Source organism: Mobula hypostoma, chromosome 4 (genome assembly GCF_963921235.1).
Source record: "Mobula hypostoma chromosome 4, sMobHyp1.1, whole genome shotgun sequence".
Lineage (NCBI taxonomy): Eukaryota > Metazoa > Chordata > Chondrichthyes > Myliobatiformes > Myliobatidae > Mobula > Mobula hypostoma.
Window position 1 is genome coordinate 187,871,753 of NC_086100.1, and position 13,715 is coordinate 187,885,467.

The following is a 13,715-nucleotide window of genomic DNA, read 5'->3' on the forward strand; positions in this document are numbered from 1 at the left end:
TTGGCCCATGCAATCCTTTCTTGATTAATAAAGGCTTCAAAGGTTATGGAGAGAAGGCAGGCAAATGGAGTTAAGAGGAATAGAAAATCAGCCATGATGGAAAGGTGGAGCAGACTTGATGGGCTGAATGGCCTAATTCTACTCCTATGTCTTATGGTCCATCCTGGCATTCATATAACCATTACAGCATGAAAACAGGCCATCTCGGCGCTTCAAGTCCGTGCCGAACACCGACCTGCACTCAGCCATAACCGTCCATTCCTTTCCTGTCCATATACCTATCCAATTTTTCTTCAGATGACAGTATCGAACCTGCCTCTACCACTTCTACTGGAAGCCCACTTCTACTGGAAGCTCGTTCCACACAGCCACCACTCTCTGAGTAAAGAATTTCCCCCTCGTGTTACCCCTAAACTTTTGCCCTCTAACTCTCAACTCATGTCCTCTTGTTTGAATCTCCCCCACTCTCAATGGAAAAAGCCTATCCACGTCAACTCTATCTATCCCCCTCATAATTTTAAATACCTGTATCAAGTCCCCCCTCAACCTTCTACACTCCGAAGAATAAAGACCTAACTTGTTCAGCCTTTGTCTGTAACTCAGGTGCTGAAACCCAGGTAACATTCTAGTAAATCTTCTCTGTACTCTCTCTCTATTGTTGACATCTTTCCTATAATTTGGTGACCAGAACTGTACACAGTACTCAAAATTTGTCCTTACCAATGCCTTGTACAATTTTAACATTACATCCCAACTCCTATACGCAATGCTGTGATTTATAAAGGCCAGCATACCAAAAGCTTTCTTCACCACCCTATCCACATGAGATTCCACCTTCAGGGAACTGTGCACCATTATTCCTAGATGTTCTACTGCATTCTTCAGCGCCCTACCATTTACTATGTATGTCCTATTTTGATTAGACCTTCCAAAATGTAGCACCTCACACTTATCACCTTTAAACTCCATCTACCATCTTTCGGCCCACTCTTCTAACTGGCCTAAATCTATCTGCAAGCTTTGAAAACCTGCTTCATTATCCACAACGCCACCTATCTTAGTATCATCTGCATACTTACTAATCCAATTTACCACCCCATCATCCAGATCATTAATGTGACAAACAACATTGGACCCAGTACAGATCCCTGAGGCACACCACTAGTCACCGGCCTCCAACCTGACAAACAGTTATCCACCACTAGTCTCTGGCATCTCCCATCCAGCCACTGTTGAATCCATTTTACTACTTAAATATTAATACCTAACGATTGAACCTTCCTAACTAACCTTTCGTGTGGAACCTTGTCAAAGGCCTTACTGAAGTCCATATAGACAACATCCACTGCTTTACCCTCGTCAACTTTCCTAGTAACCTCTTCAAACAATTCAATAATATTTGTCAAACGTGACCTTCCACGCACAAATCCACGTTGACTGATCCTAATCAGACCCTGTCTGTCCAGATAATTATATATGCCATCTCCAAGAATACTTTCCATTAATTTACCCACCACTGATGTTAAACTTACAGGCCGATAATTGCTAGGTTTACACTTAGAGCCCTTTTTAAACAATGGAACAACACGAGCAATACGCCAATCCTCCGGCACCATCCTGGTTTCTAATGACATTTGAAATATTTCTTTCAGAGCCCCTGCTATTTTTACACTAATTTCCCTCGAGGTCCTGGGGAATATCCTGTCAGGACCCGGAGACTTATCCACTTTTATATTCCTTAAAAGTGCCAGTACTTCCTCTTCTTTAATCGTCATAGTTTCCATAACTTCCCTACTTGTTTCCTTTACCTTACACAATTCAATATACTTCTCCTTAGTGAATACTGAAGAAAAGAAATTGTTCAAAATCTCCCCCCATCTCTTTTGGCTGCACACGTAGCTGTCCACTCTGGTTCTCCAAGGGACCAATTTTATCCCTCACTATCCTTTTTCTATTAATATTACTGTAGAAACCCTTTGGATTTATTTTCACCTTACTTGCCAAAGCAACCTCGTACCTTCTTTTAACTTTTTTAATTTCTTTCTTAAGATTCTTTTTACATTCTTTATATTCCTCGAGCACCTCATTTACTCCATGCTGCCTATATTTATTGTAGATACCTCTCTTTTTCTGAACCACTATCCCTTGAAAACCATTGCTCTCTCAAACTTTTAACCTTTCCTTTCAACCTAACAGGAACATAAAGATTCTGTACCCTCAAAAGTTCACCTTTAAATGATCTCCATTTCTCTATTACACCTTTCCCATAAAACAAGTTGTCCCAATCCACTCCTTCTAAATCCTTTTGCATCTCCTCAAAGTTAGCCCTTCTCCAATCAAAAATCTGAACCCTGGGTCCAGACCTATCCTTCTCCATGATTATATTGAAACTAATGGCATTGTGATCACTGAACCTGAAGCGCTCCTCAACACATACCTCCGTCACCTGACCTATCTCATTCCCTAACAGGAGATCCAACACTGCCCCTTCTCTAGTTGGTGTCTCTATGTATTGCTGCAAAAAGCTATCCTGCACACATTTTACAAACTCCAAACCATCCAGCCCTTTTACAGTATGGGCTTCCCAGTCTATGTGTGGAAAATTAAAATCTCCCACAATCACAACCTCGTGCTTACTACAAATATCTGCTATCTCCTTACAAATTTGCTCCTCCAATTCTGTCTCCCCATTAGGTGGTCTATAATACACCCCATTTCTCATTTCTACCCAAATAGCCTCCCTAGATGAGCCCTCTAATCTATCCTGCCAGAGCACCGCTGTAATATTTTCTCTGACAAGCAATGCAACACCTCCCCCTCTTGTCCCTCTGATTCTATCACACCTGAAGCAACGAAATCCAGGAATAATTAGTTGCCAATCACACCCTTCCTGCAACCATGTTTCACTAATAGCTACAACATCATATTTCCAGGTACTAATCCATGCTCTAAGCTCATCCACCTTTCTTACAATGCTCCTAGCATTAAAATAAATGCATTTAAGAAATTCTCCACCTCTCACTCTCTGTTTACCACTAACGGTGTAAACAACAGGTCACCCAGCTACCTGACTCCTGATTCTTAGGGGTGACTATCTCCCTGTAACTCCTGTCTATTTCTGCCTCTGCCTCCCGAATGATCCGAAGTTCATCCAGTTCCAATTTCCTAACATAGTTTGTCAGGAGCTGCAGCTGGATGCACCTTTCACAGGTGTAGTCATCAGGGACAATTGTGCTCACCCTGACTTCCCACATACTGCATTCCTTCTCTATTTCTTGTTATCTCTTACAACTTGTTCTCTCCTGCATCTTTTTCCTTTTGATTCTTTTGTCACTTGCCTGTGGAGTAAATTGTAGCTAATTGAGCTAAAAATCTTATCTTTTCTGTAGGACTGCGGGGGGGGCGGGGGGAGGATAAGTTAATCAAGAAGATGGGGGTGGAGGGGAGGAGGAAATACAAGATGGTAGGTGATAGGTGAAACCTGGAGAGGGGGAGGGGTGAAGTGCTGGGCAGTTGATAGAAGATTGCAGAGAGACATTGATAGGATGCAGAAGTGGGCTGAGAAGTGGCAGGTGAAGTTCAACCCGGAGAAGTGTGAGGTGTTACACTTTGGAAGGACAAACTCCAAGGCAGAGTACAAAGTAAATGGCAGGATACTTGGTAGTGTAGAGGAGCAGAGGGATCAGGGGGTACAGGTCCACAGATCACTGAAAGTTGCCTCACAGGTAGATAGGGTAGTTAAGAAAGCTTATGAGGTGTTAGCTTTCATAAGTTGAGGGATAGAGTTTAAGAGTTGCGATGTAATGATGCAGCTCTATAAAACTCTGGTTAGGCCACACTTGGAGTACTGTGTCCAGTTCTGGTCACCTCACTATAGGAAGGATGTGGAAGCATTGGAAAAGGTACAGAAGAGATTTACCAGGATGCTGCCTGGTTTAGAGAGTATGCATTATGATCAGAGATTAAGGGAACTAGGGCTTTACTCTTTGGAGAGAAGGAGGATGAGAGGAGACATGAAAGAGGTGTGCAAGATATTAAGAGGAATAGATAAAGTGGATAGTCAGCGCCTCTTCCCCAGAGCACCACTGCTCAATACAAGAGGACATGGCTTTAAGATAAAGGGTGGGAAGTTCAAAGGGGATATTAGAGGAAGTTTTTTTACTCAGAGAGTGGTTGGTGTGTGGAATGCACTGCCTGAGTCAGTGGTAGAGGCAGATACACCAGTGAAGTTTAAGAGACTACTGGACAGGTATATGGAGGAATTTAAGGTGGGGAGTTATATGGGAGGCAGGGTTTAAGGGTCGGCACAACATTGTGGGCCGAAGGGCCTGTAATGTGCTGTACTATTCTATGTTCTATGAAAGAAATAAAGGACTGGAGAAGGAGGAATCTGATAGGGGAGGGTAGAAGACCATGGAATAAAGGGAAGAAGGAGGAATACCGGGGGAGGTGATGGGCAGGTAAGGAGATGAGGTGAGAGAGGGGAATGGGAATTCTGAAGGTGGGGGTCAATTACCAGAAGTTGACCCCCACCTTCAATCTCAATGTGGCCTCATTGCAGCAGTAGAGGAGGCCATGGTCGGAATGGGAAGTAGAATTGAAGTGGCAGCCACTTGGAGATCCTGCTTTATCTGATTCTTTCTTTTTAAATCTTTTTATTAAATAAGTATACAAAAAGGTAAGCCATATAGACACTAATACATTGTTAGAATATAATAAAATTACAGAAGATATTAATACAAAAAAATACTACAAACAATGTAATTTAAACATAACATACCAAGGTAACATAATAGTATACTAATTTTATATATATATCAATAGAGAAAAAGAAACCCCCCCCCAAAAAAAACCCACCGTGCAACTAACTAAAAGCAAAGCAAAGCAATGGGCTAACTTGAAACCAAACAGAGTTAAACTTAAAATCACGTCCTCAATCCCGACCTCCATTAAAAACAGTAAAAAAAAACAAGAAGGGTATATATTACATTAAATGAAAATATTGAATAAAAGATCTCCAAGTCTGTTCAAATTTAAATGAGGAGTCATAAAGATTGCTTCTAATTTTCTCCAGATTCAAGCATAATATCGTCTGAGAAAACCAAAAAAAGGTAGTTGGAGCATTAAGCTCTTTCCAATGTTGTAAGATACATCTTTTCGCCATTAAAGTAAGAAATGCAATCATTCTACGGGCTGAAGGGGAGAGATTACTGGAAATTTTAGGTAGTCCAAAGATAGCAGTAATAGGGTGAGGAGAGATATCTATATTCAATACCTTGGAGATAATATTAAAAATGTCTGTCCAAAAAGTTTCCAAAGTAGGGCAAGACCAAAACATATGAGTTAAAGAGGCTATCTGCCCCGGACATCTATCACAAAAAGGATTAATATGAGAATAAAAGCGCGCTAATTTATCTTTGGACATATGTGCTCTATGAACAACTTTAAATTGAATTAGGGAATGTTTAGCGCAGATAGAGGAAGTATTGACTAATTGTAAAATCTGCCCCCAGTCATCCACAGAAATGGTAAACCCCAATTCCTGTTCCCAATCTACCCTAATCTTATCAAATGGAGCTTTCCTAAGTTTCATAATAATATTATAAATCATAGCCGATGCACCTTTCTGACATGGATTAAGGTTGATTATAGTATCTAAAATGTATGTAGGAGGAAGCATTGGAAAGGAAGAAAGTATAGTACTTAGAAAATTTCTAACTTGTAGATATCTAAAAAAATGTATTCTTGATAAGTTATATTTATTAGATAATTGTTCAAAAGACATAAGGGAACCATCTAAAAATAAATCCAAAAACTGTGAAATACCCTTAGTCTTCCAAGTTTGAAAAGCACGATCCGTAAAAGAGGAAGGAAAAAATATGTTACCTAAAATAGGAATCGCTAACCCAAATTGATTAAGATCAAAAAATTTTCTGAATTGAAACCAAATACGCAAGGTATATTTAACTATCGGGTTAGACACCTGTTTAAGGCGTTTCCAATCAAAAGGAAGAGAGGAACCTAAAATAGAGCCAAGTGTAAAACCCTGAACAGATTGTAATTCCAATACTACCCATTTAGGAATGGATAGTATATCCTGGTCCAGTAACCAGAATTTCATATGTCGAATATTAATTGCCCAATATAAAATCTAAAGTTAGGTAATGCTAAGCCTCCATCTCTCTTAGCTTTCTGTAAATGTATTTTACCCAGTCTCGGGTTTTTATTCTGCCAAATAAATGAAGAAATTTTAGAGTCAACTTTGTCAAAAAAAGATTTTGGAACAAAGATTGGTAATGCCTGAAATATATATAAAAATTTTGGCAAAAAAAACATCTTAAATGCATTAATACGACCAATCAAAGTTAAATATAAAGGAAGCCATTTAGATGAAAGTTGAGTAATATGGTCTATTAATGGTAAAAAGTTAGTCTTAAATAAATCTTTGTATTTACAAGTAATTTTAATCCCAAGATATGAAAAATAATTATTAATCAATTTAAATGGAAATTTATAATATAAGGGATGTTGTTTATTAATCGGAAAGAGTTCACTCTTACTAAGATTTAATTTATAACCTGAAAAAAGACCAAATTGTGCTAATAACTCTAAAACAGCCGGGATGGAGTTTTGAGGATTAGAAATATATAAAAGTAAATCATCAGCATAGAGTGATAATTTATGGGACTTTAAGCCCCGAGTTATCCCAGTAATATTTGGAGATTCTCGAATGGCAATTGCAAGAGGTTCTAATGCAATATTAAATAATAAGGGACTAAGAGGACAGCCTTGTCGAGTACCTCGAACAAGAGGGAAAAAAGGTGAGCTTAAAGAGTTAGTACGGACCGAGGCCACAGGAGAATAATATAAGAGTTTAATCCAGGATATAAATTTCGAGCTGAAATTAAACCTTTCAAGCACCTTAAATAAATAAGGCCATTCTACTCTATCAAAAGCTTTCTCGGCATCTAAAGAGATAACACACTCAGGAACATTTTGTGAGGGAGTATAAACAATATTTAACAGTGTGCGAATATTATAAAAAGAGTAACGACCTTTAATAAAACCCGTTTGGTCTTCCGAAATAATAGAGGGAAGAACTTTTTCTAATCTATTTGCTAATGACTTAGAAAAAACTTTAGAATCAACATTTAATAAAGATATTGGTCTATAAGATGCACATTAAGCAGGATCTTTATCCTTCTTTAATATTAAAGAGATTGACGCTCTATTAAAAGATTCAGGAAGTTTACCAAGTTTCAATGAAGCCTCAAAAACCCTACAGAGCCAAGGGATTAATGAAGGAGCAAAACATTTATAAAATTCTACGGTAAACCCATCAGGGCCAGGAGCTTTCCCCAAATTCATAGAGAAAATAACATTCTTAATCTCATCCATGGTAATAGGAGTATCTTACATAGAAGCCATATCCTGTGAAATCTCAGGGAAGTCTAAATTATCTAAAAAATCATTCATATATTTAGAATCTCGAGGAGACTCTGATTGATATAAGGAAGAGTAAAAATCACAGAAGGTTTGATTAATCCCCACATGATCAAGTATTAGTCGATCATTTTGGTTATAAATCTGATTAATTTGATATTTAGCATAATTAGACCAATTGATTAGCCAACAGTTTACCAATTTTGTCACTGCGTACATAAAATTCACTTCTTGTTTTCTTTAATTGGTTTACAATCGAGGACGAGAGTAATAAACTGTGTTCCATTTGAAGTTCAGTTCTTTGTTTATATAACTCCTCAGAAGGAGCTATAACATATTTCTTATCAATTTCCTTAATCTTGTCCACAATTACCAACTCCTCCTGCTTCTGCTTCTTCCTCAAAGCAGCGGAATACGAAATAATCTGACCACGAATATAAGCTTTAAAAGTATCCCAAAGAGTGTTAACAGAAATATCCTCTGTATGGTTAATTGTAAAAAAAAAGATCAATCTGTTCATTCATAAAGTTAACAAAGTCCGAGTCCTGAAGCAACAGCGAATTAAAACGCCATTGTCTATTATTTTGTATATTCGCCAGAATTTTAATAGAAAGCTTAAGTGGAGCATGATCCGAAATGGTTATAGAATCATAATCACATTTAATCACTGAGGGAATAAGACGAGAATCAATAAAGAAATAATCAATTCTTGAATAGGAATGATGAACATGTGAAAAAAAAGAAAAATCTTTTTCCTGAGGATGCAAAAAGCGCCAAATGTCCGTCGACCCAGAATCAGAAAGAAATGAATTAATCAAAGTTGCAGATTTGTTAGGTAAGGTCCGTAAAGGAGCCGAACGGTCCAAAGCTGGAGACAAACAGGTATTAAGATCTCCGCCCCAGATCAATGAAAACTCATTCAAATTCGGAAACTGATTAAATAATGATTTATAAAATTCCGGACAATCCATATTAGGAGCATAAACATTAACCAAAACTACTTTTTTATTAAATAGTAAACCACTAACCAATAGAAATCTACCATTCGGATCAGAAATAATATCATGTTGTATAAAAGTAACTGAGGAGTCTATAAAAATAGAGACGCCTCGAATCTTAGCATTGGAGTTCGAATGAAACTGTTGTCCCTTCCAGAATTTAAAAAAACGTAGTCTGTCCCCCCTCCGCACATGGGTCTCTTGTAAGAATAAAATTTGTGCTTTAAGTCTCCGGAACACTTTAAAAACTTTTTTCCTTTTAATAGGATGATTAAGACCATTAGTATTCCAGGAGACAAAATTAATAATAGACTCCATAAACCCTAAAGTCAACCCACAACAAGGAGGATTGACGATAGGCTCGACCCACGAACCCGGAGAGGGAACAGAACATACAAGAGATACCGGGAAGAAGAACGCAACCAATACTTCAATAATGTATATAGCCCAAGAAGAAAGAAACTAAAACGTGAAGCCCCTCCCACCACCCCCCATCCCATAACCCCAAAGCTAAATCTAACTTTTCAGACCAGCCCGAAAGAAGCAAGCACTAAAGCTACCCCTATGACTTCCGGTATACGCTCCCTAAAAAAAAAGTGTAAATATAAAAAAGATCAGCTGATTATAAAACAGTAAAAGAATAAAAAAAAGATAACTCAATTAAAATAAGCACATAACAGAATAAAAGCCAGAAAATATATTTAAAAAAAACCGCAATAAACCCCAGACCCATGAATAAACAGAACAACAAAAAAAAATAAGATTATTAACATAAACTAGTTATAAAAACCTACAAAACAAAATAGATTTAAAAAAAACTACAAAATTTAAGGCCACAAAGGAAATACGTAAAATGACAATAAGGAAGTAACCACCCAGAATCCCCTGGAAAAAAGAAAGAAATGACGCAGTTAAAAAGAAAGTTTAGCAACCATATTAAGTAATCAAAAATAAACTTTTCTGCCCAAATAGGGCAAAAAAAATTAAGACCGACAAATTCACAGCCTCCGATCAGCGGAGATAGTTAAAAAATTACAATTAAGATGTTGAAGGTGAAAATTGATCCAGATAACTCTGGGCATCCGATGGAGAGTCAAAAAAACGGAGGGCTCCATCCAACGTGCGAATCCTTAGACGTGCAGGGTAAAGCAGCGCTGGTCTTAAATCCATCTTGTAGAGTTCCGACATCACAGATCTGTAACGAACCCATTGATCCCGGACTGGTTTACTGAAATCTTCCACGAATCGGAACTTAAGATCCAAAAAATCAATGAAACCCTTAGATCGAATGAATCGAAACAGTTTCTCCTTGTCTTGAAAGTAATGAAACCGTAAAATAACATGTCGAGGTTTATCTGACCTAGGCGAGTATGATGGAACTCTGTGAACACGGTCCAATAACGGTGGTTGGTCAGGAAATACAGTAGGAAATGCATCTTTTAAAAGTTGAGAAAAATACTTCATAGGGTTATCAGATTCAACAGCTTCACACACCCCGATCATTCGTAGATTCTGCCGTCGCATTCTAGATTCTAAGTCAGAGTTTTTAAAGGTCAGAAAGTCAAGTTTCTTCTTCATTACATTAATTGTTTCTTCGATTTTCCCCATCTTAAGCTCACTTTGTTGCGTGGATCTTTGAAGATCAGATATAGCCGACTGATGTTCCGTAATAGATGTTTGTATCTTATCGATTGAATCGGCAATTTTCTGGAAATTAATTGAAATTTCCGCACGAATCAGCTCCGTAACAGAGGTTGAAATTTCCCTTTGAATTAACTCTGATATAGCTTTCAAAGTCACCGGTGGTTCAGTCGGAGGGAAATCAATACCTTTCGGTTTAACCGGAGGTTTGCCATCCTTCCCGTTTTTCCCATTCTTAGACATAGCAGACCTTAAACGCATCCAGTTATCGAAGAGCCCAATTTGTTTCAAAGTATTGTAAAAGTTGATGCCTTAATGGTTAATTAAAATATAGCTGATCAGAAGAAAAAAAACTCAGAGGTAATGGAGCGAGTCAAGAACGCGACTTCACTCCATGAGCGCTACCGGAAGTCCACTGATTCAAGCTCAAAATTGAATGCAGGTCACTGGAACCATGAGACAGCATAGTTAATTAATGTGCGACTTTGATAATACCTTCCAGGTTTTTCTGAATATTCAATTCAACAAAAGTTCAAAAATTAAAGCTTGAATGATGGTCACTTATTTATCTCCTATTAGAGTTAGGGTTAAAATCTTCTTGAAAGTTGGTTGTGGCTTGTCCATTAGCCTGAAGTTGGAAAAGCATGAGTGGAGCAGCTATGAAATTTTAAGCTCCTTTTTCTCAGTTATTCTAATAAAGTTTGTATATGGATGTGACCTGACCTCCTGAGTATCAGTAGAGCACTTTATCCTAATTTGCATTATTTATGGTTCTTGAACACTCATGTCAGCCCCTTTTTGCCACTGACAACAAAACAACTTTTCGCTCTCTGATGCACATGATAATCTGGATTTATGTTTGAAATTGCAATTTTAGTCATAGTCATACTTCATTGATCCCGGGGGAAATTGGGTTTCGTTACAGTTGCACCATAAATAATTAAATAGTAATAATCCATAAATAATTAAATAGTAATATGTAAATTATGCCAGGAAATAAGTCCAGGACCAGCCTATTGGCTCAGGGTGTCTGACCCTCCAAGGGAGGAGTTGTAAACTTTGATGGCCACAGGCAGGAATGACTTCCTATGATGCTCTGTGTTGAATCTCGGTGGAATGAGTCTCTGGCTGAATGTACTCCTGTGCCCAACCAGTACATTATGTAGTGGATGGGAGACATTGTCTAAGACGGCATGCAACTTGGACAGCATCCTCTTTTCAGACACCACCGTCAGAGAGTCCAGTTCCATCCCCACAACATCACTGGCCTTACGAATGAGTTTGTTGATTCTGTTGGTGTCTGCTACCCTCAGCCTGCTGCCCCAGCACACAACAGCAAACTTGATCACACTGGCCACCACAGACTTGTAGAACATCCTCAGCATCGTCTGGCAGATGTTAAAGGACCTCAGTCTCCTCAGGAAATAGAGACGGCTCTGACTCTTCTTGTAGACTGCCTCAGTGTTCTGCAAGAATGTCTTCAGTATTTTTGCTTGTGACCATTATATTAAAAGATGCCTGTCATTCAGGCACAATTTATGACTTTGGTTAAGCTAGAAGTTTTGTTTGTGGTTCTATGTAGTTTTTTTTAAACCTGAGCTCTTTAAGTTAAGTATTTTGCTATCTCTTATTTTTCCAATAGATCAAAATTGTCCTTTCAGATTGAAGCTGTGAATAGCCAGGCAAGGTAAGTAGTGATTTTGTGCTTGGTATTGTTTTCAAAAACCTTTAGATGGGTTTATGCATACAGGATTTTGGCCTACATGACTTCACTCCTGAGCTTTGAGTGGAAAACCTAACTTTTGTTCTGCAGTTTGCTTTCTTGATTTAAATGTACAGTAGTTACTATTGTTTCTGTGTGATTAAGTTTCACACACAATGTAGGGGTTGTATTTTGAAGGTTGGTCATAGTAAGCTGAGAACTGCAATGTAGTCCATACTAGCACCTGTTAAAGTCAAGTGTGGCAATTTAAGGGTTTAAGACAGTATAAGCATTTGTCTGGCAAACTGGCTGAGGCAGATATTTGCAAGTGTTGCCATGTGATACAAGTTCAAGACTCGATGTGATGCCTTTTCCTCCAGTTTAATTTGTCGCTGCACCCATCTGTAAGGAAGAGTCATAAAAATAGTTGACAATCATGTCATCACCATGATTGGTATGGACTTGTTAGGTCAAAGGGCCTGCATCTGTGCTTTGTGACTCTGTTAAATTTCATGGTGGTTAATTCGCTTGTTGATGTCGAATGGGTTATGGTAAAAATTGAAACTAGAATTGCTTTCAAATAAATTTGCTTTGCTTAGGTAAACTTTGGGACACGTTACTGTAAAGAAGTGTGAGTGGATTCTAATAATATAAAAAAAAGGTTCCAATTACACACTAATTGTAGTTTTCAGATTGTGAATTATTTCTCATAGCTTTTAATGTAATTTCTTTCTAGAATCATCCCATTGGAAAGCCATTTAAGCAAATTCCTCATTAAAACCGTAAGTCATACATGAAGTCAAACTTTTCCCTGACATTTATTGAGAGCTGTAGTATGTTTTAAAAGATTTAAGATAAAAGGTTCAGAAAGGAACTGCAACAGTGACATTTTAAAGTCAACAAATCCCTGTGGATTTACCATTCTCAGATTGTCAACACTTGAGACAATTAATGATCAGAGTTTATTTCAACCCTTCAAGTACTGAACTGCATGCTCATTGTTTTTACTATTGTGGAAGGTTCTGTAGCTGCACGTCTTTGATATTGCATTGAAGATGCAATGAAATAACATGAAATCCCACGTACTTAATTCATAAAGTCCTGATTGATCATACTCATTCTATCCCACTGACATCTAACCTCTGATTAATTCTTGACTTCAATCTTAAAATTCATAAGATGTTGAAGCCAGGAATGAATTGGCGACTTCACTACAATAAGGTGTCAGTGCTCTTGCTAAATTGGTGCACAAATGGGATTAGTGGGATTGATCTGAGAAACAGTATAGATTGGATAAGTGGAAGAGCCTCCCACTATGTTTAAAGGAAATATAAGTCTAATACACAACTCTAGGCGAAATGGCAGCATGACTTACCTCGTAAGTTGCCTTCTAATCTTACTGGTTTAAATCCATCTTGGATGCTATTAGTACAAAAAAAAGTGTTTGGAATTTTTGCTCATTAAAATAAAGACTAATAATGCAAATAGCAGTTTTTCAGAGATGGTATGCCCTGTCTGACCAATCTCTCATTATTATTTTTAGGCACTGATTTTGTTTAGAAGCTGTAAATATCTGTTCTACATAAAGTCCAATAATCTTTCGAACTTCCAAATACAAAATTGTTAGGCCAGTTTAAGACAACAAAAGACTTAAGAGTAACAAAGATGAGACTTAAAAAGACATGTTTCCAAAAAACAGGGAAACACAATCTATAAACCTTATTATGGAGTTGTTAATGGCAGTTTTAATAAATCGGTTTTATTAAATGAACAGACAACCTTATTGTCATTTTCTTTGTGCTATTATATAATTTTATTTCACTGAGTTTGAAAACTTGACCTCTAGTTTGAAATTGACTGTGACCATTATTCCTGTGCATGCTTCGCTTTTTTTCTGAAATAATATGTTTATTTGCTGTGTATTCATGCAT

General features: G+C 37.6%; 1 protein-coding gene across 2 annotated transcripts in view; it reads left to right on the top strand.

Moving 5' to 3' along the window:
* dnaaf9 (dynein axonemal assembly factor 9) overlaps nt 1-13,715 on the top strand; it is a 149,866-nt gene that overhangs the window by 56,788 nt on the left and 79,363 nt on the right. For both annotated transcript variants that reach the window (XM_063047127.1, XM_063047128.1), the window contains 2 exons: nt 11,725-11,769; nt 12,521-12,566. In XM_063047127.1, the coding sequence (XP_062903197.1) occupies nt 11,725-11,769; nt 12,521-12,566 (91 nt within the window). The remainder of the gene's footprint in view (nt 1-11,724; nt 11,770-12,520; nt 12,567-13,715) is intronic.